This window comes from Heterodontus francisci, chromosome 29 (genome assembly GCF_036365525.1).
Source record: "Heterodontus francisci isolate sHetFra1 chromosome 29, sHetFra1.hap1, whole genome shotgun sequence".
Taxonomy (NCBI): Eukaryota; Metazoa; Chordata; class Chondrichthyes; order Heterodontiformes; family Heterodontidae; genus Heterodontus; species Heterodontus francisci.
In genome coordinates, this window is record NC_090399.1 from 66,650,367 (window position 1) to 66,675,424 (window position 25,058).

General features: G+C 46.7%; 1 protein-coding gene across 2 annotated transcripts in view; it reads left to right on the forward strand.

Moving 5' to 3' along the window:
* LOC137345668 (major histocompatibility complex class I-related gene protein-like) overlaps positions 1 to 22,515 on the forward strand; it is a 203,751-nt gene extending 181,236 nt beyond the window's left edge. The window contains exon 6 of one of the 2 annotated variants that reach the window (XM_068008929.1): positions 22,174 to 22,515. In XM_068008929.1, coding sequence (XP_067865030.1) covers positions 22,174 to 22,277 — 104 coding nt within the window. In that variant the 3' untranslated portion in view covers positions 22,278 to 22,515. Of the gene's footprint in view, positions 1 to 10,958; positions 12,065 to 22,173 lie in introns of those variants that run through there. The other variant, XM_068008931.1, reaches the window with a different exon arrangement.
* The last annotated feature ends 2,543 nt before the right edge of the window (positions 22,516 to 25,058 follow it).

A 25,058-nucleotide genomic window follows, 5' to 3' on the forward strand; every position in this document is an offset into this window, starting at 1 on the left:
CGGAGAGCGGACCTGTGTGAGAAAGGCACCGGCGGCAGAGAGCCCTTTCTACCTGTTTCTACCTGTCATAGCCGAAGTGTGACGTCACAGGAAAACAGGTAGGTGATTGGTGGGTATCTCTTCCGTGTCTCTTTTTCGCCAAGCGGTTTAAAACAAGAGACGTTATTACAGCTGAAGAGTACAGTTAAGAAATTCAAATTAAAAATGTTTAACATCCAAATTAAATAATTAAATGGAATACAGATGGCTGGGCAGGAGATGTGCTGCAACTGCAGTCTGTGAGAGCTGGTGGACGCCGGTGTGATTCACGGTGACCACATCTGCAGCAAGTGTTGGCTGCTCGAGGACCTTCGGCTCAGTGTTGATGAGCTGGAGTCCGAGCTGCAGACACTGTGACACATCAGGGACGGGGAGAGTTAGCTGGACACTGTGTTTCAGGAGACAGTCACACCCTTTATCTTAATTACATCCAATCTGGACCGTGGTCAGGGACAGGAGGGTGTGACTGCGAGTGAGGCAGGTATCGGGATCCAGAATTTAGCTTTGGAGGAGGCCTCGGTCTGTGCCCTTATCCAATAGGTACGAGGTTCTTGCTCCCAGTGTGGACGAGAGCACGGACTACAGGGAGGATGAGCAAACTGACCACAGCACCGTGGTTCAGAGTACCATTCAAGTGGTGGGGGGGGGGGGGGGAGAGAAGAGAAATGTGGTAGTCATAGAGGATAGTATAGTGAGGGGAATAGATACTGTTCTCTGCAGCAAAGACAGGGAATCCCGAAGGCAGTGTTGCCTACCTGGTGCCAAGATTAAGGACATCTCTTCTGGGCTGGAGAGGAACTTGGAGTGGGAGGGAAAGGATCCAGTTGTCATGGTCCACATAGGCACCAACGACATAGGTGGAATTAGGAAAGAGGTTCTTCTGAGGGACTATGAGCACCTCAGGGCTAAATTAAAAAGCAGAACCACAATGATAATAATCTCCGGATTACTACTTGAGCCACGTGCAAATTGGTGTCGGGTAAATAAGATTAGAGAGGTAAACAGGTGGCTCAAAGATTGGTGTGGGAGAAATGGGTTTCGATTCATGGGGCACTGGCACCAGTACTGGGGAAAGAGAACTGTTCCGTTGGGATGGGCTTCATTTGAACCATGCTGGGACCAGTGTCCTGGCGAATCGTATAACTAGGGTTGCAGATAGGACTTTAAAGTCATTAGTGGGGGGCAAAGTTCAATTGAACGGAAGTTTAAAAAATCAAGAAGAAACGTGAGAGCAAAGGTGCAGGGTAGTGAAGAGGTGAACAGGAATCCAAGTGCGACAGGATGGGGCAGAAAATATAAGCAGAAGAGTGCAGCAGATATTTAAAACCAGAATGAGTAATAATGGTAAAAAGGTCAAAGCTTAAGGCTCTTGATCAATCACAATCCCCTTACAGAGTTCACCCCCTTCAAACACAATCCCCTTGCAAAGTTCCTCACCCCTTCGAACACAATCCCCTTGCAGTGTTCCCCCACTTCAAACACAATCCCCTTGCACAGTTCACCCCCTTCAAACACAATCCCCTTGCAGAGTTCCCCCCTATCAAACACAATCTGCTTCCAGAGTTCCCCCCCCCCCGTCAAACACAATCCCCTTGCAGAGTTCACCCCCCTGTCAAACACAATCCCCTTCCAGATTTCCCCCCCCTTCAAACACAATCCCCTTGCAGAGTTCACAACACTTCAAACACAATCCCCTTGCAGAGTTCACCCCGTCAAACACAATCTCCTTGCAGATATCACCCCCGTCAAACACAATCCCCTTGCAGAGTTCCCCCCCCCATCAAACACAATCCCCTTCCAGAGTTCCCCCCCGTCAAACACAATCCCCTTGCAGAGTTCACCCCACTTCAAACACCATCCCCTGACAGAGTTCCCCCCCTTCAAACAGAATCCACTTGTAGAGCTCCCCCCCGTCAAACACAATCCCCTTGTAGAGTTCCCCCCCTTCAAACACAATCCCCTTGCAGAGTTCCCCCCCTTCAAACACAATCCCCTTACAGAGTTCCCCCCCTTCAAACACAATCCCCTTGCAGAGTTCCCCCCTTCAAACACAATCCCCTTGCAGAGTTCCCCCCCTTCAAACACAATCCCCTTACAGAGTTCCCCCCCTTCAAACACAATCCACTTGCAGAGTTCCCCCCCTTCAAACACAATCCACTTGCAGAGTTCCCCCCATTCAAACACAATCGCCTTGCAGAGTTCACCCTCTTCAAACACAATCCCGTTGCAGATTCCCCCCCCCCCCACTTCAAACACAATCCCCTTGCAGGGTTCCCCCCATTCAAATACAATCCCCTTGCAGAGTTCACCCTCTTCAAACACAATCCTCTTGCAGGTTTCTCCTCATGATGATGCCATCATGTCGGATTGTCAGTGTTGTCATGGTGCTTCCCACCTCTGACAAAATTGGAAATGAGCGTGACAGCGGCGGGTTCCGTGGGAGGGGCTCTGCCGGAATTCTCCAGCTTCCCCCAAGCCAACATTCCCACTTTCTACTGGAGCATAAAATTCATCCTTAAGTTTTGTGAACCTGTGTCATTAACATTGGGATGGTGTAGGGAGTATTCACTTCTGTTTTAATAAAAAGGGAACTGCACTTTGTGTCTGAGTTTCTCTCTCTCCACTCAGTCACTTGTTTAAGTTGAGTCTGACAGGGTCAATGAGTAAAGCCTACACTGGGGATTGTCTCTGATTCCCTGCCTGGTGTGGGGCTCTGCGATATCACCCAGTCAGTAGCTGAGCCCAGTGACAATCCCCCGTCTGCAATATCCCAACAGTGAACTCCTCTCTTCCCCTTTCTCTGTTAGAAAGAGGCTAACACAAACTAAAGCTGGGGTTTAATCTCAGTGATGGGAACCAGAAGTTGCTGCCAATGGTTCCCCTGGGAACTGAAGCTAGAAAGATCTGAGATTTAACAGAGTCCTGGAGTGTTCTTCACCCTGAACTACACGGAGACAGTAATGATCCAGGGACAATTCCCTTCACTTGGCAGTCTATATGATTGGATCTGTTGAACAAGGAGAGGCAGATTAAACTCTCGCTCCGTTCCATCCATTTATATTGTGTTCTCAATGTCACACCTGATACTTTCTGCCTCTACTGCAAAATGTCCACAATAGAACATCAGGATTAACAGTCACAGGGTGATGGAAATCTCTTTACACAACTGTTGATAATCTCCTTAATATAAAGCAAAGCAGAACAAGAGCCTCAAATCCCAGTGGCCCCTGTGAATTAATATTAAATATGATGTGATATTTAGGACAGCTCCATATAAAGAAAGGGAACATGTTGAAGGAGTGTAAAGCAAGAATTTAAACTCCACACATCCTTGTAGGAACTGTGACAATTAAAGACACTACTGGAGTCATTGAGAGCCAGACACTGCAGTGTAGGAGCAGAATGGGAGAGGGGAAAGGGAGAGATCAATGGTTCATATAAATCAGGGATAAGAAACACATACAGGATCTAGATATAGATTGTGAACTCTATCCCTGACAGACAGACTCTCGTGACCTGATTGGAGAGAGTTTAGGTACATGTTGACAGAACACGGGCTTACAGATCCCTAAATGTGTCCAAATGTCCGTCCCACTGGAGTTTACCCTGCGTCCAGGGACCATTTCCCAGTACAGGGAACTGGGATGGTTCCCACTGATTCAGTCTCCAGGTAATGTCTCCAGTGACTGTCCTCCCAAGACACAGAGCTTCCCCCTTTAGCAATAAGATGGATAAACTGCCTTCAGTGTGGTGGGTGAGGTTACACAGGGCCAGTGACAGGGTTTCAGCCCATTCGATGTTCTCAATGTTTAAATCCAGTGTCAGTAACCAGGCTGACTCAACCACCAACTACAACATGGGAAATACATTGTTCCATATCAGGGGCTTTAACAGAGGGATCCTCACCCTGGTATAAAAGCAAAATACTGCGGATGCTGGAAATCTGAAACAAAAACAAGAAATGCTGGAATCACTCAGCAGGTCTGGCAGCATCTGTGGAAAGAGAAGCAGAGTTAACGTTTCGGGTCAGTGACCCTTCTTCGGAACTGACAAATATTAGAAAAGTCACAGATTATAAACAAGTGAGGTGGGGGTTGGGCAAGAGATAACAAAGGAGAAGGTGCAGATTGGACCAGGCCACATAGCTGACCAAAAGGTCATGGAGCAAAGGCAAACAATATGTTAATGGTGTGTTGAAAGACAAAGCATTAGTACAGATTAGGTGTGAATATACTGAATATTGAACAGCAGCAAGTGCAAACCTGAAGAAAAACAACCTGAAAAAAACAATGGGTAAGCAAACTGAACAAACTAAGATGAAATGAAATAAATGCAAAAGAAGATTGTAAAAAATGTAAAAAGGAATGTAAAAAAAAGGAAGAAAAAAATAAATAACTAAAAATGACTAAAACTGAAAGTAAAATGGGGGGCTGTCATGCTCTGAAATTATTGAACTCAATGTTCAGTCCGGCAGGCTGTAGTGTGCCTAATCGGTAGATGAGATGCTGTTCCTCGAGCTTGTGTTGATGTTCACTGGAACACTGCAGCAATCCCAGGACAGAGATGTGAGCATGAGAGCAGGGGGGAGTGTTGAAATGGCAAGCAACCGGAAGCTCAGGGTCCTGCTTGCGGACTGAGCGGAGATGTTCCGCAAAGCGGTCACCCAGTCTGCGCTTGGTCTCCCCAATGTAGAGGAGACCACACTGTGAGCAGCGAATACAGTATACTACATTGAAAGAAGTACAAGTAAATCGCTGCTTCACCTGAAAGGAGTGTTTGGGGCCTGGGATAGTGAGGAGAGAGGAGGTAAATGGGCAGGTATTACACCTCCTGCGATTGCAAGGGAAGGTGCCCTGGGACGGGGACGAGGTGGTGGGGGTAATGGAGGAGTGGACCAGGGTGTCGCGGAGGGAACGATCCCTTTGGAATGCTGACAGGGGAAGGGAGGGGAAGATGCGACTGGTAGTGGCATCACGCTGGAGGTGGCGAAAATGGCGGAGGATGATCCTTTGGATATGGAGGCTGGTAGGATGAAAAGTGAGGACAAGGGGAACCCTGTCACGGTTCTGGGAGGGAGGGGAAGGGGTGAGGGTAGAGGTGCGGGGAATGGGTCGGACACGGTTGAGGGCCCTGTCCCTCACCCTGGGATTGATTCTCCCTCCTGGTTACTGGATCACAGTCTGTTTTTACCCAGAGTCTTCCCTCTGTCAAACAATTTCCCTTTTTGTCTGAAATCTCCTTCAGAACCTGCTGGTGAATCTGGTAAATGGAGCAGAGGGACTCCTTCTACTGAGATCTCAGAGTTCACATCTACACATCTTCACTCAATTGTTTCTCAGCACCAGTAACAAGTTTCAAATGAAGTAAAGAAAACAACAATATGTTTAATTGTGGAACCAATTTTCCACAGAAAAATTACTTGTGTTACGGGGGTGTGTGGAATTTTTATAACACGGGACAGGGGCCTCAGAAAGCAGTAAGACTCCAGCTAAATGGACACTACTGGAAAATCTCTCACATTGTGAAATCCAGTTTAGATATCTTAGTTCTTTATCTTTGGTCCTTACCTTATCTTACACTATATTTATTCATTGGTCATTACTATTTCTTCTGTTTTAAGTTATTTAAATTATACACACTAACTTGCATCGAGCACTAAAGGACTAAACAAAATTTTAAACATTTACTGTCTCACGCTTACACAACCCAGTACAAGTGTTAAAGACAAAAAGCATTTCTTCTCCCCTCTGCACTGAATTCCCACTCTCACTAAATTCTCACCTTCCCTCTCAGTTTCCGTTGCAATCTGTGGTTACACTGTGTGTTCCAGCAGAAATCTTTTACTTTTATATCCCACTGAATCACATCCAAGTTACAACTGTTCAGTCAGTTTCAGCACATTTACCCCCTGTTCAGGCAATTACTTCCATCTGATTGACTGTTAACTGTTCATCTGACTTACACTGTTTCCTGTTCACTGTTCACCTGAATAAACTGTTCACTGTTATCCTGATTTATACTGTTCACTGTACACCTGATTTATACTGTTCATTGTTAGCCTGAATAAACTGTTCACCCGTCACCTGATTTATACTGTTCACTGTGCACCTGATTTATACTGTTCACCTGACTTATACTGTTCACCTGACTTATACTGTTCACCGGTCACCTGACTTGCAGTTGTAAAAGTCTGAAGTGAAATTCTAAATGTTCAGAGCAAATTTCAGTCTGACCTCCTCACCCACCACTTATTAAACATGAAACTTCCCACTCGGTTAATGTTCAGATCTGTGATTACACTGTGCTGTATCTGGGAGCTGATCCCATTCTTTATATTTACAGGGATCTGATCCCATTCCTTTAATTCGCTGAGATCAGATCGCGTTCCTTTAATTTTCTGGGATCTGAGCCCATCTGGAGAACATAGAGAACGGACCTGAATGAGAAGGGCAGCTGCAGAGAGATTCAAACCGGTGACAGAAAGGGAGGCCCGGCACACGGAGAGCGGACCTGTGTGAGAAAGGCAGCGGCGGCAGAGAGGGAGGCCCGGCACACGGAGAGCGGACCTGTGTGAGAAAGGCAGCGGCGGCAGAGAGGGAGGCCCGGCACACGGAGAGCGGACCTGTGTGAGAAAGGCACCGGCGGCAGAGAGCCCTTTCTACCTGTTTCTACCTGTCATAGCCGAAGTGTGACGTCACAGGAAAACAGGTAGGTGATTGGTGGGTATCTCTTCCGTGTCTCTTTTTCGCCAAGCGGTTTAAAACAAGAGACGTTATTACAGCTGAAGAGTACAGTTAAGAAATTCACCTTTAAAATGTTTAACATCCAAATTAAATAATTAAATGGAATACAGATGGCTGGGCAGGAGATGTGTTGCAACTGCAGTCTGTGAGAGCTGGTGGACGCCGGTGTGATTCACAGTGACCACATCTGCAGCAAGTGTTGGCTGCTCGAGGACCTTCGGCTCAGTGTTGATGAGCTGGAGTCCGAGCTGCAGACACTGTGACACATCAGGGATGGGGAGAGTTAGCTGGACACTGTGTTTCAGGAGACAGTCACACCCTTTATCTTAATTACATCCAATCTGGACCGTGGTCAGGGACAGGAGGGTGTGACGACGAGTGAGGCAGGTATCGGGATCAAGAATTTAGCTTTGGAGGAGCCTCAGCCAGTGCCCTTATCCCATAGGTACGAGGTTCTTGCTCCCAGTGTGGACGAGAGCACAGACTACAGGGAGGATGAGCAAACTGACCACAGCACCGTGGTTCAGAGTACCATTCAAGTGGTGGGGGGGGGGTGGGGGAGGGAGAGAAGAGAAATGTGGTAGTCATAGAGGATAGTATAGTGAGGGGAATAGATACTGTTCTCTGCAGCAAAGACAGGGAATCCCGAAGGCAGTGTTGCCTACCTGGTGCCAAGATTAAGGACATCTCTTCTGGGCTGGAGAGGAACTTGGAGTGGGAGGGAAAGGATCCAGTTGTCATGGTCCACGTTGGCACCAACGACATAGGTAGAATTAGGAAAGAGGTTCTGCTGAGGGACTATGAGCACCTCAGGGCTAAATTAAAAAGCAGAACCACAATGATAATAATCTCCGGATTACTACTTGAGCCACGTGCAAATTGGTGTCGGGTAAATAAGATTTGAGAGGTAAACAGGTGGCTCAAAGATTGGTGTGGGAGAAATGGGTTCCGATTCATGGGGCACTGGCACCAGTACTGGGGAAAGAGAACTGTTCCATTGGGATGGGCTTCATTTGAACCATGCTGGGACCAGTGTCCTGGCGAATCGTATAACTAGGGTTGCAGATAGGACTTTAAAGTCATTAGTGGGGGGCAGAGTTCAATTGAACGGAAGTTTAAAAAATCAAGAAGAAACGTGAGAGCAAAGGTGCAGGGTAGTGAAGAGGTGAACAGGAATCCAAGTGCGACAGGATGGGGCAGAAAATATAAGCAGAAGAGTGCAGCAGATATTTAAAACCAGAATGAGTAATAATGGTAAAAAGGTCAAAGCTTAAGGCTCTTGATCAATCACAATCCCCTTACAGAGTTCACCCCCTTCAAACACAATCTCCTTGCAGAGTTCCTCACCCCTTCAAACACAATCCCCTTGCAGAGTTCACCCCATTCAAACACAATCCCCTTGCAGTGTTTCCCCACTTCAAACACAATCCCCTTGCACAGTTCACCCCCTTCAAACACAATCTCCTTGCAGAGTTCCTCACCCCTTCAAACACAATCCCCTTGCAGAGTTCACCCCCTTCAAACACAATCCCCTTGCAGTGTTCCCCCACCTCAAACACAATCCCCTTGCAGAGTTCACCCCCTTCAAACACAATCCCTTTGCAGAGTTCCCCCACTTGAAACACAATCTCCTTGCAGAATTCACCCCCTTCAAACACAATCCCTTTGCAGAGTTGCCCCACTTCAAACACAATCCCCTTGCAGAGTTCCCCCACTTCAAACACAATCCCTTTGCAGAGTTCCCCCACTTCAAACACAATCTCCTTGCAGAGTTCCCCCACTTCAAACACAATCCCCTTGCACAGTTCACCCCCTTCAAACACAATCTCCTTGCAGAGTTCCTCACCCCTTCAAACACAATCCCCTTGCAGAGTTCACCCCCTTCAATCACAATCCCCTTGCACAGTTCACCCCCTTCAAACACAATCTCCTTGCAGAGTACCTCACCCCTTCAAACACAATCCCCTTGCAGTGTTCCCCCACTTCAAACACTATCCCCTTGCACAGTTCACCCCCTTCAAACACAATCTCCTTGCAGAGTTCACCCCCTTCAAACACAATCCCTTTGCAGAGTTCCCCCACTTCAAACACAATCTTCTTGCAGAGTTCACCCCCTTCAAACACAATCCCTTTGCAGAGTTCCCCCACTTCAAACACAATCCCCTTGCAGAGTTCACCCCCTTCAAACACAATCCCCTTGCAGAGTTCCCCCACTTCAAACACAATCCCCTTGCAGAGTTCACCCCCTTCAAACACAATCCCCTTGCAGAGTTCCCCCACTTCAAACACAATCCCCTTGCAGAATTCACCCCCTTCAAACACAATCCCCTTGCAGAGTTCCTCACCCCTTCAAGCACAATCTCCTTGCAGAGTTCCCCCACTTCAAACACAATCCCCTTGCAGAGTTCCCCCACTTCAAACACAATCCCCTTGCAGAGTCCCACTCCCCCCCCCCCCCCCCCGCCCCCACCCCCCATGATTCAAACACAATCCCCTTGCAGGTTTCTCCTCATGATGATGCCGTGGTGTCAGATTGTCAGTGTTGTCATGGTGCTTCCCGCCTCTGACAATATTGGAAATGAGCGTTACAGCAGCGGGTTCCGTGGGAGGGGCTCTGCCGGAATTCTCCAGCTTCCCCCAAGCCAGCATTCCCACTTTCTACAGGAGCATAAAATACATCCCTAAGTTTTGTTACCCTGTGTCATGAACATTGGGATGGTGCAGGGAGTATTCACTTCTGTTTTAATAAAAAGGGAACTTCACTTTGTGTCTGAGTTTCTCTCTCTCCACTCAGTCACTTGTTTAAGTTGAGTCTGACAGGGTCAATGAGTAAAGCCTACACTGGGGATTGTCTCTGATTCCCTGCCTGGTGTGGGGCTCTGCAATATCACCCAGTCAGTAGCTGAGCCCAGTGACAATCCCCAGTCTGCAAGAACCCAACAGTGAACTCCTCTCTTCCCCTTTCTCTGTTAGAAAGAGGCTAACACAAACTAAAGCTGGGGTTTAATCTCAGTGATGGGAACCAGACGTTGCTGCCAGTGGTTCCCGTGGGAACTGAAGCTAGAAAGATCTGAGATTTAACAGAGTCCTGGAGTGTTCTTCACCCTGAACTACACGGAGAGAGAAATGATCCAGGGACAATTCCCTTTCACTTGGCAGCCTATATGATTGGATCTGTTGAACAAGGAGAGGCAGATTAAACTCTCGCTCTGTTCTATCCATGTATATTGTGTTCTCAATGTCACACCTGATACTTTCTGCCTCTACTGCAAAATGTCCACAATAGAACATCAGGGTTCACAGTCACAGGGTGATGGAAATCTCTTGACACAACTGTTGATAATCTCCTGAATATAAAGCAAAGCAGAACAAGAGCCTCAAATCCCAGTGGCCCCTGTGAATTAATATTAAATATGATGTGATGTTTAGGACAGCTCCATATAAAGAAAGGGAACATGTTGAAGGAGTGTAAAGCAAGAATTTAAACTCCACACATCCTTGTAGGAACTGTGACAATTAAAGACACTACTGGAGTCATTGAGAGCCAGACACTGCAGTGTAGGAGCAGAATGGGAGAGGGGAAGGGGAGAGATCAATGGTTCATATAAATCAGGGATAAGAAACACATACAGGATCCAGATATAGATTGTGAACTCTATCCCTGACAGACAGACTCTAGTGACCTGATTGGAGAGAGTTTAGGTACATGTTGACAGAACACGGGCTTACAGATCCCTAAATGTGTCCAAATGTCCGTCCCACTGGAGCTTACCCTGCGTCCAGGGACCATTTCCCAGTACAGGGAACTGGGATGGTTCCCACTGATTCAGTCTCCAGGTAATGTCTCCAGTGACTGTCCTCCCAAGACACAGAGCTTCCCCCTTTAGCAATAAGATGGATAAACTACCTTCAGTGTGGTGGGTGAGGTTACACAGGGCCAGTGACAGGGTTTCAGCCCATTCGATGTTCTCAATGTTTAAATCCAGTGTCATTGACCAGGCTGACTCAACCACCAATGACAACATGGGAAATACATTGTTCCATATCAGGGGCTTTAACAGAGGGATCCTCACCCTGGGATTGATTCTCCCTCCTGGTTACTGGATCACAATCTGTTTTTACCCAGAGTCTTCCCTCTGTCAAACAAGTTCCCTTTTTGTCTGAAATCTCCTTCAGAACCTGCTGGTGAATCTGGTAAATGGAGCAGAGGGACTGCGTCTACTGAGATCTCGGAGTTCACATCTACACATCTTCACTCAATTGTTTCTCAGCACCAGTAACAAGTTTCAAATGAAGTAAATAAAACAACAATATGTTTAATTGTGGAACCAATTTTCTACAGAAAAATTACTTGTTAGATTAGATTAGATTAGAGATACAGCACTGAAACAGGCCCTTCGGCCCACCGAGTCTGTGCCGAACATCAACCACCCATTTATACTAATCCTACACTAATCCCATATTCCTACCAAACATCCGCACCTGTCCCTATATTTCCCTACCACCTACCTATACTAGTGACAATTTATAATGGCCAACTTACCTATCAACCTGCAAGTCTTTTGGCTTGTGGGAGGAAACCGGAGCACCCGGAGAAAACCCACGCAGACACAGGGAGAACTTGCAAACTCCACACAGGCAGTACCCGGAATCGAACCCGGGTCCCTGGAGCTGTGAGGCTGCGGTGCTAACCACTGCGCCACTGTGCCGCCCAACCCCTGTGTTACGGGGGTGTGTGGAATTTTTATAACACGGGACAGGGGCCTCAGAAAGCAGTAAGACTCCAGCTAAATGGACACTACTGGAAAATCTCTCACATTGTGAAACCCGGTTTAGATATCTTAGTTCTTTATCTTTGGTCCTTACCTTATCTTACACTATATTTATTCATTGGTCATTACTATTTCTTCTGTTTTAAGTTATTTACATTATACACACTAACTTGCATCGAGCACTAAAGGACTAAACAAAATTTTAAACATTTACTGTCTCACGCTTACACAACCCAGTACAAGTGTTAAAGACAAAAAGTATCTCTTTTCCCCTCGACACTGAATTCCCACTCTCACTAAATTCTAACCTTCCCTCTCAGTTTCCGTTGCAATCTGTGGTTACACTGTGTGTTCCAGCAGAAATCTTTTACTTTTATATCCCACTGAATCACATCCAAGTTACAACTGTTCAGTCAGTTTCAGCACATTTACCCCCTATTCAGGCAATTACTTCCATCTGACTGACTGTTAACTGTTCATCTGACTTACACTGTTTCCTGTTCACTGTTAACCTGAATAAACTGTTCACTGTTAGCCTGAATAAACTGTTCACTGTTCGGCTGATTTATATTGTTCACCTGATTTATACTGTTCACCTGAATAAACTGTTCACCGGTCACCTGACTTGCAGTTTTTAAAGTCTGATGTGAAATTCTAAATGTTCAGAGCAAATTTCAGTCTGACCTCCTCACCCACTACTTATTAAACATGAAACTTCCCACTCGGTTAATGTTCAGATCTGTGATTACACTGTGCTGTATCTGGGAGCTGATTCCATTCCTTTAATTCGCTGAGATCAGATCGCGTTCCTTTAATTTTCTGGGATCTGAGCCCATCTGGAGAACATAGAGAACGGACCTGAATGAGAAGGGCAGCTGCAGAGAGATTCAAACCGGTGACAGAGAGGGAGGCCCGGCGCACGGAGTGCGGACCTGTGTGAGAAGGGCAGCGGCGGCAGAGAGATACAAACCGGTGACAGAGAGGGAGGCTCGGCACACGGAGAGCGGACCTGTGTGAGAAGGGCAGCGGCGGCAGAGAGATACAAACCGGTGACAGAGAGGGAGGCCCGGCGCACGGAGAGCGGACCTGTGTGAGAAAGGCAGCGGCGGCAGAGAGCCCTTTCCACCTGTTTCTACCTGTCAGAGCCGAAGTGTGACGTCACAGGAAAACAGGTAGGTGATTGGTGGGTATCTCTTCCGTGTCTCTTTTTCGCCAAGTGGTTTAAAACAAGAGACGTTATTACAGCTGAAGAGTACAGTTAAGAAATTCACTTTTAAAATGTCTAACATCCAAATTAAATAATTAAATGGAATACAGATGGCTGGGCAGGAGATGTGCTGCAACTGCAGTCTGTGAGAGCTGGTGGACGCCGGTGTGATTCACAGTGACCACATCTGCAGCAAGTGTTGGCTGCTCGAGGACCTTCGGCTCAGAGTTGATGAGCTGGAGTCCGAGCTGCAGACACTGCGACACATCAGGGAGGGGGAGAGTTACCTGGACACTTAGTTTCAGGAGACAGTCACACCCCTTAGATTATTTACATCCAATTTGGACCGTGGTCAGGGACAGCAGGGTGTGACTGCGAATGAGGCAGGTATCGGGATCCAGAATTTAGCTTTGGAGGAGCCTCGGTCAGTGCCCTTATCCAATAGGTACGAGGTTCTTGCTCCCAGTGTGGATGAGGGCACAGACTGCAGGGAGGATGAGCAAACTGACCACAGCACCGTGGTTCAGAGTGTCATTCAAGTGGTGGTGGGGGGGGGGGGGGTGGGGGGGGAGACAAAAGAGAAATGTGGTAGTCATAGAGGATAGTATAGTGAGGGGAATAGATACTGTTCTATGCAGCAAAGACAGGGAATCCCGAAGGCTGTGTTGTCTACCTGGTGCCAAGATTAAGGACATCTCTTCTGGGCTGGAGTGGGAGGGAAAGGATGCAGTTGACATGGTCTACGTAGATACCGACGACATAGGTAGAATTAGGAAAGAGGTTCTGCTGAGGGACTATGGGCAGCTTGAGGCTAAATTAAAAAGCAGAACCAGAAAGGTAATAATCTCCGGATTACGACCTGAGCCACGTGCACATTGGTGGAGGGTAAATAAGATTTGAGAGGTAAACTGGTGGCTCAAAGATTGGTGTGGGAGAAATGGGTTTCGATTCATGGGGCACTGGCACCAGTCCTGGGGAAAGAGAACTGTTCCGTTGGGATGGGCTTCACTTGAACCAGACTGGGACCAGTGTCCTGGCAAATCATATAACTAGGGTTGTAGATAGGACTTTAAAGTAATTAGTGGGGGTCAGGGTTCAATTGAAGGGAAGTTTAAAAAATCAAAAAGAAACGTGAGAGCAAAGGTGCAGGGTAGTGAAGAGGTGAACGGGAATCAAAGTGTGACAGGATGGGGCAGAAAATATAAGCAGAAGAGTGCAGCAGATATTTAAAACCAGAATGAGTAATAATGGTAAAAAGGTCAAAGCTTAAGGCTCTTGATCAATCACAATCCCCTTACAGAGCTCCCCCCACTTCAAACACAATCCCCTTGCAGAATTCCACGCCCCCTTCAAACACAATCCCCTTGCAGTGTTCCCCCACTTCAAACACAATCCCCTTGCAGAATTCCACGCCCCCTTCAAACACAATCCCCTTGCAGACTTCACCGCCCCCCTTAAACACAATCTCCAAGCAGAGTTTCCTCCCTTCAAACACAATCCCCTTGCAGAGTTCCCCCCTTAAACACAATCCCCTTGCAGGGTTCACCATCTTCAAACACAATCCCCTTGCAGAGGTCACCCCCTTCAAACACAATCCCCTTACAGAGTTCACCCCCTTCAAATACAATCTCCTTGCAGAGTTCAAGCCCTTCAAACACAATCTCCTTGCAGAGTTCACCCCCTTCAAACAAAATCTCCTTGCAGAGTTCACCCCCTTCAAACACAATCCCCTTGCAGAGTTCACCACCTTTCAAACACAATCCCCTTACAGAGTTCACCCACTTCAAACACAATCTCCTTGCAGAGTTCACCCCCTTCAAACACAATCTCCTTGCAGAGTTCACCCCCTTTCAAACACAATCCAACTGCAGAGTTCCCCCCTTCAAACAAAATCCTCTTGCAGAGTTACACCCCTTAAACAGAATCCACTTGCAGAGTTCACCCCTTCAAACACAATCCCCTTGCAGAGTTCCCCCCTTAAACAAATTTCCCTTGCAGAGTTACACCCCTTAAACACAATCCCCTTGCAGTGTTCACCCCCTTCAAACACAATCCCCTTACAGAGTTCCCCCCTTCAAACACAATCCCCTTGCAGAGTTCCCCCCTTCAAACACAATCTCCTTGCAGAGTTCACCCCCTCTTCAAACACAATCCCCTTGCAGAGTTCCCCCCTTCAAACACAATCCCCTTGCAGAGTTCCCCCTTCAAACACAATCTCCTTGCAGAGTTCCCCCCTTCAAACACAATCGCCTTGCTGAGTTCCGCCCCTTCTAACACAATCCCCTTGCAGAGTTCCCCCCTTAAACCCAATCCTCTTGCAGAGTTCCCCCACTTCAAACACAATCTCCTTGCAGAGTTACCCCACTTCAAACACAATCCCCTTGCAGAGTTTCCCCACTTCAAATACAATCCCCTTGCAGAGTTCCCCCACTTCAAACACAATCCCCTTGCAGTCTTCCCCCACTTCAAACACAATCCCCTTGCAGGTTTCTCCTCATGATGATGCCGTGGTGTCGGATTATCAGTGTTGTCATGGTGCTTCCCTCCTCTTACAAAATTGGAAATGAGCGTTACACTGGCGGGTTACATGGCAGAGGCTCTGCCAGAATTCTCCAGCTTCCCCCAAGCTGGCATTCCCACTTTCCACTGGAGCACAAAATTCATCCCTAAATTTTGTTACCCTGTGTCATGAACATTGGGATGGTGTTGGGAGTATTCACTTCTGTTTTCATAAAAAGGGAACTGCACTTTGTGTCTGAGTTTCTCTCTCTCCACTCAGTCACTTGTTTAAGTTGAGTCTGACAGGGTCAATGAGTAAAGCCTACACTGGGGATTGTCTCTGATTCCCTGCCTGGTGTGGGGCTCTGCGATATCACCCAGTCAGTAGCTGAGCCCAGTGACAATCCCCAGTCTGCAATATCCCAACAGTGAACTCCTCTCTTCCCCTTTCTCTGTTAGAAAGAGGCTAACACAAAGTAAAGCTGGGGTTTAATCTCAGTGATGGGAACCAGAAGTTGCTGCCAGTGGTTCCCCTGGGAACTGAAGCTAGAAAGATCTGAGATTTAACAGAGTCCCGGAGTGTTCTTCACCCTGAACTACACGGAGAGAGAAATGATCCAGGGACAATTCCCCTTCACTTGGCAGCCTATATGATTGAATCTGTTGAACAAGGAGAGGCAGATTAAACTCTCGCTCTGTTCCATCCATTTATATTGTGTTCTCAATGTCACACCTGATACTTTCTGCCTCTACTGCAAAATGTCCACTATAGATCAGGATTAACAGTCACAGGGTGATGGAAATCTCTTTACACAACTGTTGATAATCTCCTGAATATAAAGCAAAGCAGAACAAGAGCTTCAAATCCCAGTGGCCCCTGTGAATTAATATTAAATATGATGTGATATTTAGGACAGCTCCATATAAAGAAAGGGAACATGTTGAAGGAGTGTAAAGCAAGAATTTAAACTCCACACATCCTTGTAGGAACTGTGACAATTAAAGACACTACTGGAGCCATTGAGAGCCACTGATTCAGTCTCCAGGTAATGTCTCCAGTGACTGTCCTCCCAAGACACAGAGCTTCCCCCTTTAGCAATAAGATGGATAAACTACCTTCAGTGTGGTGGGTGAGATTGCACAGGGCCAGTGACAGGGTTTCAGCCCATTCGATGTTCTCAATGTTTAAATCCAGTGTCATTGACCAGGCTGACTCAACCACCAATGACAACATGGGAAATACATTGTTCCATATCAGGGGCTTTAACAGAGGGATCCTCACCCTGGGATTGATTCTCCCTCCTGGTTACTGGATCACAGTCTGTTTTTACCCAGAGTCTTCCCTCTGTCAAACAAGTTCCCTTTTTGTCTGAAATCTCCCTCAGAACTTGCTGCTGGATCTGGTAAATGGAGCAGAGGGACTCCTTCTACTGAGATCTCAGAGTTCACATCTACACATCTTCACACAATTGTTTCTCAGCATCAGTAACAAGTTTCAAATGAAGTAAATAAAACAACAATATGTTTAATTGTGGAACCAATTTTCTACAGAAAAATTACTTGTGTTACGGGGGTGTGTTGAATTTTTATAACACGGGACAGGGGCCTCAGAAAGCAGTAAGACTCCAGCTAAATGGACACTACTGGAAAATCTCTCACATTGTGAAACCCGGTTTAGATATCTTAGTTCTTTATCTTTGGTCCTTACTTTATCTTACACTATATTTATTCATTGGTCATTACTATTTCTTCTGTTTTAAGTTATTTAAATTATACACACTAACTTGCATCGAGCACTAAAGGACTAAACAAAATTGTCAACATTTACTGTCTCACGCTTACACAACCCAGTACAAGTGTTAAAGACAAAAAGCATCTCTTTTCCCCTCGACACTGAATTCCCACTCTCACTAAATTCTAACCTTCCCTCTCAGTTTCCGTTGCAATCTGTGGTTACACTGTGTGTTCCAGCAGAAATCTTTTACTCTTATATCTCACTGAATCACATCCAAGTTACAACTGTTCAGTCAGTTTCAGCACATTTACCCCCTATTCAGGCAATTACTTCCATCTGATTGACTGTTAACTGTTCATCTGACTTACACTGTTTCCTGTTCACTGTTAGCCTGAATAAACTGTTCACTGTTAACCTGAATAAACTGTTCACTGTACACCTGATTTATACTGTTCACTGTACACCTGATTTATACTCTTCACATTATTTATACTGTTAACCTGAATAAACTGTTCACTGTTCGGCTGATTTATATTGTTCACCTGATTTATACTGTTCACCTGAATAAACTGTTCACCGGTCACCTGACTTGCAGTTTTTAAAGTCTGATGTGAAATTCTAAATGTTCAGAGCAAATTTCAGTCTGACCTCCTCACCCACTACTTATTAAACATGAAACTTCCCACTCGGTTAATGTTCAGATCTGTGATTACACTGTGCTGTATCTGGGAGCTGATTCCATTCCTTTAATTCGCTGAGATCAGATCGCGTTCCTTTAATTTTCTGGGATCTGAGCCCATCTGGAGAACATAGAGAACGGACCTGAATGAGAAGGGCAGCTGCAGAGAGATTCAAACCGGTGACAGAGAGGGAGGCCCGGCGCACGGAGTGCGGACCTGTGTGAGAAGGGCAGCGGCGGCAGAGAGATACAAACCGGTGACAGAGAGGGAGGCTCGGCACACGGAGAGCGGACCTGTGTGAGAAGGGCAGCGGCGGCAGAGAGATACAAACCGGTGACAGAGAGGGAGGCCCGGCGCACGGAGAGCGGACCTGTGTGAGAAAGGCAGCGGCGGCAGAGAGCCCTTTCCACCTGTTTCTACCTGTCAGAGCCGAAGTGTGACGTCACAGGAAAACAGGTAGGTGATTGGTGGGTATCTCTTCCGTGTCTCTTTTTCGCCAAGTGGTTTAAAACAAGAGACGTTATTACAGCTGAAGAGTACAGTTAAGAAATTCACTTTTAAAATGTCTAACATCCAAATTAAATAATTAAATGGAATACAGATGGCTGGGCAGGAGATGTGCTGCAACTGCAGTCTGTGAGAGCTGGTGGACGCCGGTGTGATTCACAGTGACCACATCTGCAGCAAGTGTTGGCTGCTCGAGGACGTTCGGCTCAGTGTTGATGAGCTGGAGTCTGAGCTGCAGACACTGCGACACATCAGGGACTGGGAGAGTTAGCTGGACACTGTGTTTCAGGAGACAGTCACACCCCTTATCTTAATTACATCCAATCTGGACCATGGTCAGGGACAGGAGGGTGTGACTGCGAGTGAGGCAGGTATCGGGATCCAGAATTTAGCTTTGGAGGAGCCTCAGCCAGTGCCCTTATCCAATAGGTACGAGGTTCTTGCTCCCAGTGTGGACGAGGGCACAGACTACAGGGAGGATGAGCAAACTGACCACAGCACCGTGGTTCAGAGTACCATTCAAATGTGGGGGGGGGGGGGGGGGGGGAGAGAAGAGAAATGTGGTAGTCATAGAGGATTGTATAGTGAGGGGAATAGATACTGTTCTCTGCAGCAAAGACAGGGAATCCCGATGGCAGTGTTGCCTACCTGGTGCCAAGATTAAGGACATCTCTTCTGGGCTGGAGAGGAACCTGGAGTGGGAGGGAAAGGATCCAGTTGTCGTGGTCCACATAGGTACCAACGACATAGGTAGAATTAAGAAAGACGTTCTGCTGAGGGACTATGAGCAGCTCAGGGCTAAATTAAAAAGCAGAACCACAATGGTAATAATCTCCGGATTACTACTTGAGCCATGTGCAAATTGGTGTAGGGTAAATAAGATTAGAGAGGTAAACAGGTGGCTCAAAGATTGGTGTGGGAGAAATGGGTTCCAATTCATGGGGCACTGGCACCAGTACTGGGGAAAGAGAACTGTTCCGTTGGGATGGGCTTCATTTGAACCATGCTCGGACCAGTGTCCTGGCGAATCGTATAACTAGGTTTGCAGATAGGACTTTAAAGTAATTAGTGGGGGGCAGAGTTCAATTGAAGGGAAGTTTAAAAAATCAAAAAGAAACGTGAGAGCAAAGGTGCAGGGTAGTGAAGAGGTGAACGGGAATCGAAGTGCGACAGGATGGGGCAGAAAATATAAGCAGAAGAGTGCAGCAGATATTTAAAACCAGAATGAGTAATAATGGTAAAAAGGTCAAAGCTTAAGGCTCTTGATCAATCACAATCCCCTTGCAGAGTTCACCCCCTTCAAACACAATCCCCTTGCAGGGTTCCTCACCCCTTCTAACACAATCCCCTTGCAGAGTTCACCCCCTTCTAACACAATCCCCTTGCAGAGTTCACCCCCTTCAAACACAATCTCCTTGCAGAGTTCACCCCTTCAAACACAATCTCCTTGCAGAGTTCCTCACCCCTTCAAACACAATCCCTTTGCAGAGTTCACCCCCTGCAAACACAATCTCCTTGCAGAGTTCACCCCCTTCAAACACAATCTCCTTGCAGAGTTCACCCCCTTCAAACACAATCTCCTTGCAGAGGTCCTCACCCCTTCAAACACAATCCCCTTGCAGAGTTCACCCCCTTCAAACACAATCTCCTTGCAGAGTTCACCCCCTTCAAACACAATCTCCTTGCAGAGTTCCTCACCCCTTCAAACACAATCCCTTTGCAGAGTTCACCCCCTGCAAACACAATCTCCTTGCAGAGTTCACCCCCTTCAAACACAATCTCCTTGCAGAGTTCACCCCCTTCAAACACAATCTCCTTGCAGAGGTCCTCACCCCTTCAAACACAATCCCCTTGCAGAGTTCACCCCCTTCAAACACAATCTCCTTGCAGAGTTCCTCACCCCTTCTAACACAATCCCCTTGCAGAGTTCACCCCCTTCAAACACAATCACCTTGCAGAGTTCACCCCCTTCAAACACAATCTCCTTGCAGAGTTCCTCACCCCTTCAAACACAATCCCCTTGCAGAGTTCACCCCCTTCAAACACAATCTCCTTGCAGAGTTCCTCACCCCTTCTAACACAATCCCTTTGCAGAGTTCACCCCCTTCAAACACAATCCCCTTGCAGAGTTCCTCACCCCTTCAAACACAATCTCCTTGCAGAGTTCCTCACCCCTTCAAACACAATCCCCTTGCAGTGTTCCCCCACTTCAAACACAGTCTCCTTGCAGAGTTCCTCACCCCTTCAAACACAATCCCCTTGCAGAGTCCGCCCCCCCCCCCCACCCCCCCCACAATTCAAACACAATCCCCTTGCAGGTTTCTCCTCATGATGATGCCGTGGTGTCGGATTATCAGTGTTGTCATGGTGCTTCCCGCCTCTTACAATATTGGAAATGAGCGTTACAGCAGCAGTTTCCGTGGGAGGGGCTCTGCCGGAATTCTCCAGCTTCCCCCAAGCCAGCATTCCCACTTTCTACAGGAGCATAAAATACATCCCTAACCTTTGTTAACCTGTGTCATTAACATTGGGATTGTGTGGTGAGTATTCACTTCTGTTTTAATAAAAAGGGAACTACACTTTGTGTCTGAGTTTCTCTCTCTCCACTCAGTCACTTGTTTAAGTTGAGTCTGACAGGGTCAATGAGTAAAGCCTACACTGGGGATTGTCTCTGATTCCCTGCCTGCTGTGGGGCTCTGCGATATCACCCAGTCAGTAGCTGAGCCCAGTGACAATCCCCAGTCTGCAATATCCCAACGGTGAACTCCTCTCTTCCCCTTTCTCTGTTAGAAAGAGGCTAACACAAACTAAAGCTGGGGTTTAATCTCAGTGATGGGAACCAGAAGTTGCTGCCAATTGTTTCCCCTGGGAACTGAAGCTAGAAAGATCTGAGATTTAACAGAGTCCTGGAGTGTTCCTCACCCTGAACTACACGGAGACAGTAATGATCCAGGGACAATTCCCTTTCACTTGGCAGCCTATATGATTGGATCTGTTGAACAAGGGGAGGCAGATTAAACTCTCGCTCCGTTCTATCCATTTATATTGTGTTCTCAATGTCACACCTGACACTTTCTGCCTCGACTGCAAAATGTCCACAATAGATCAGGATTAACAGTCACAGGGTGATGGAAATCTCTTTACACAACTGTTGATAATCTCCTGAATATAAAGCAAAGCAGAACAAGAGCCTCAAATCCCAGTGGCCCCTGTGAATTAATATTAAATATGATGTGATATTTAGGACAGCTCCATATAAAGAAAGGGAACATGTTGAAGGAGTGTAAAGCAAGAATTTAAACTCCACACATCCTTGTAGGAACTGTGACAATTAAAGACACTACTGGAGTCATTGAGAGCCAGACACTGCAGTGTTGGAGCAGAATGGGAGAGAGGAAAGGGAGAGATCAATGGTTCATATAAATTAGGGATAAGAAACACATACAGGATCCAGATATAGATTGTGAACTCTATCCCTGACAGACAGACTCTCGTGACCTGATTGGAGAGAGTTTAGGTACATGTTGACAGAACACGGGCTTACAGATCCCTAAATGTGTCCAAATGTCCGTCCCACTGGAGCTTACCCTGCGTCCAGGGACCATTTCCCAGTACAGGGAACTGGGATGGTTCCCACTGATTCAGTCTCCAGGTAATGTCTCCAGTGACTGTCCTCCCAAGACACAGAGCTTCCCCCTTTCGCAATAAGATGGATAAACTACCTTCAGTGCGGTGGGTGAGGTTACACAGGGCCAGTGACAGGGTTTCAGCCCATTCGATGTTCTCAATGTTTAAATCCAGTGTCATTGACCAGGCTGACTCAACCACCAACTACAACATGGGAAATACATTGTTCCATATCAGGGGCTTTAACAGAGGGATCCTCACCCTGGGATTGATTCTCCCTCCTGGTTACTGGATCACAGTCTGTTTTTACCCAGCGTCTTCCCTCTGTCAAACAAGTTCCCTTTTTGTCTGAAATCTCCCTCAGAACCTGCTGGTGGATCTGGTAAATGGAGCAGAGGGACTCCTTCTACTGAGATCTCGGAGTTCACATCTACATGTCTTCACTCAATTGTTTCTCAGCACCAGTAACAAGTTTCAAATGAAGTAAATAAAACAACAATATGTTTAATTGTGGAACCAATTTTCTACAGAAAAATTACTTGTGTTACGGGGGTGTGTGGAATTATTATAACACGGGACAGGGGCCTCAGAAATCAGTAAGACTCCAGCTAAATGGACACTACTGGAAAATCTCTCACATTGTGAAACCCGGTTTAGATATCTTAGTTCTTTATCTTTGATCCTTACCTTATCTTACACTATATTTATTCATCGGTCATTACTTTTTCATCTGTTTTAAGTTATTTAAATTATACACACTAACTTGCATTGAGCACTAAAGGACTAAACAAAATTTTAAACATTTACTGTCTCACGCTTACACAACCCAGTACAAGTGTTAAAGACAAAAAGCATCTCTTTTCCCCTCGACACTGAATTCCCACTCTCACTAAATTCTAACCTTCCCTCTCAGTTTCCGTTGCAATCTGTGTTTACACTGTGTGTTCCAGCAGAAATCTTTTACTTTTATATCTCACTGAATCACATCCAAGTTACAACTGTTCAGTCAGTTTCCAGCACATTTACCCCCTATTCAGGCAATTACTTCCATCTGATTGACTGTTAACTTTTCATCTGACTGACACTGTTTCCTGTTCACTGTTAACCTGAATAAACTATTCACTGTTAACCTGAATAAACTGTTCACTGTTATCCTGATTTATACTGTTCACTGTACACCTGATTTATACTGTTCACCTGATTTATACTGTTCACCTGAATAAACTGTTCACCGGTCACCTGACTTGCAGTTTTTAAAGTCTGATGTGAAATTCTAAACGTTCAGAGGATATTTCAGTCTGACCTCCTCACCAACTACTTATTAAACATGAAACTTCCCACTCGGTTAATGTTCAGATCTGTGAAGACACTGTGCTGTATCTGGGAGCTGATCCCCTTCTTAAATTTACAGGGATGGGATCCCATTCGGAGAACATTGAGAGCGGACCTGAGTGGGAAGGGCAGCAGAGAGATGAAAACCGATGGCAGAGAGGGAGGCCCGGCACACGGAGAGCGGACGTGTGTGAGAAAGGCAGCGGCGGCAGAGAGGGAGGCCCGGCACACGGAGAGCGGACCTGTGTGAGAAAGGCAGCGGCGGCAGAGAGGGAGGCCCGGCACACGGAGAGCGGACCTGTGTGAGAAAGGCAGCGGCGGCAGAGAGGGAGGCCCGGCACACGGAGAGTGGACCTGTGTGAGAAAGGCACCGGCGGCAGAGAGCCCTTTCCACCTGTTTACTACCTGTCAGAGCCGAAGTGTGACGTCACAGGAAAACAGGTAGGTGATTGGTGGGTATCTCTTCCGTGTCTCTTTTTCGCCAAGTGGTTTAAAACAAGAGACGTTATTACAGCTGAAGAGTACAGTTAAGAAATTCACTTTTAAAATGTTTAACATCCAAATTAAATAATTAAATGGAATAAAGATGGCTGGGCAGGAGATGTGTTGCAACTGCATTCTGTGAGAGCTGGTGGACGCCGGAGCGATTCACAGTGACCACATCTGCAGCAAGTATTGGCTGCTCGAGGACCTTCGGCTCAGAGTTGATGAGCTGGAGTCCGAGCTGCAGACACTGCGACACATCAGGGAGGGGGAGAGTTACCTGGACACTGTGTTTCAGGAGACAGTCACACCCCTCAGATTAATTACATCCAATTCGGACCGTGGTCAGGGACAGGCGGGTGTGACTGCGAGTGAGGCAGGTATCGGGATCCAGAATTTCGCTTTGGAGGAGGCCTCGGTCAGTGCCCTTATCCCATAGGTACGAGGTTCTTGCTCCCGGTGTGGACGAGAGCACAGACTGCAGGGAGGATGAACAAACTGACCACAGCACCGTGGTTCAGAGTGTCATTCAAGTGGTGGGGGGGGGGTGGGGTGGGGTGGGGGAGAGAAGAGAAATGTGGTAGTCATAGAGGATAGTATAGTGAGGGGAATAGATACTGTTTTCTGCAGCAAAGACAGGGAATCCCGAAGGCCGTGTTGCCTACCTGGTGCCAAGATTAAGGACATCTCTTCTGGGCTGGAGAGGAACTTGGAGTGGGAGGGAAAGAATGCAGTTGACGTGGTCTACGTAGATACCGACGACATAGGTAGAATTAGGAAAGAGGTTCTGCTGAGGGACTATGAGCAGCTCAGGGCCAAATTAAAAAGCAGAACCAGAAAGGTAATAATCTCCAGATTAATACCTGAGCCACGTTCAAATTGGTGTCGGGTAAATAAGATTAGAGAGGTAAACAGGTGGCTCAAAGATTGGTGTGGGAGAAATGGGTTTCGATTCATGGGGCACTGGCACCAGTACTGGGGAAAGAGAGCTGTTCCGTTTGGATGGGCTTCATTTGAACCATGCTGGGACCAGTGTCCTGGTGAATCGTATAACTAGGGTTGTAGATAGGACTTTAAAGTAATTAGTGGGGGGTAGAGTTCAATTGAAGGGAAGTTTACAAAATCAAAAGGAAATGAGAGAGCAAAGGTGCAGGGTAGTGAAGAGGTGAATGGGAATCAAAGTGTGACAGGATGGGGCAGAAAATATAAGCAGAAGAGTGCAGCAGAAATTAAAACCAGAATGAGTAATATGGTAAAAAGTCAAAGCTTAAGGCTCTTTATCTGAATGCACACAGCATTTGTAACAAGATAGGTGAGTTGACGGCACAAATGGAAATGAATAAATATGACTTGATAGCTATTACAGAGACTTGGTTACAGGGTGACCAAGACTGAAAACTCAATATTCAAGGGTATTCGCTGTTCTGGAAAAAT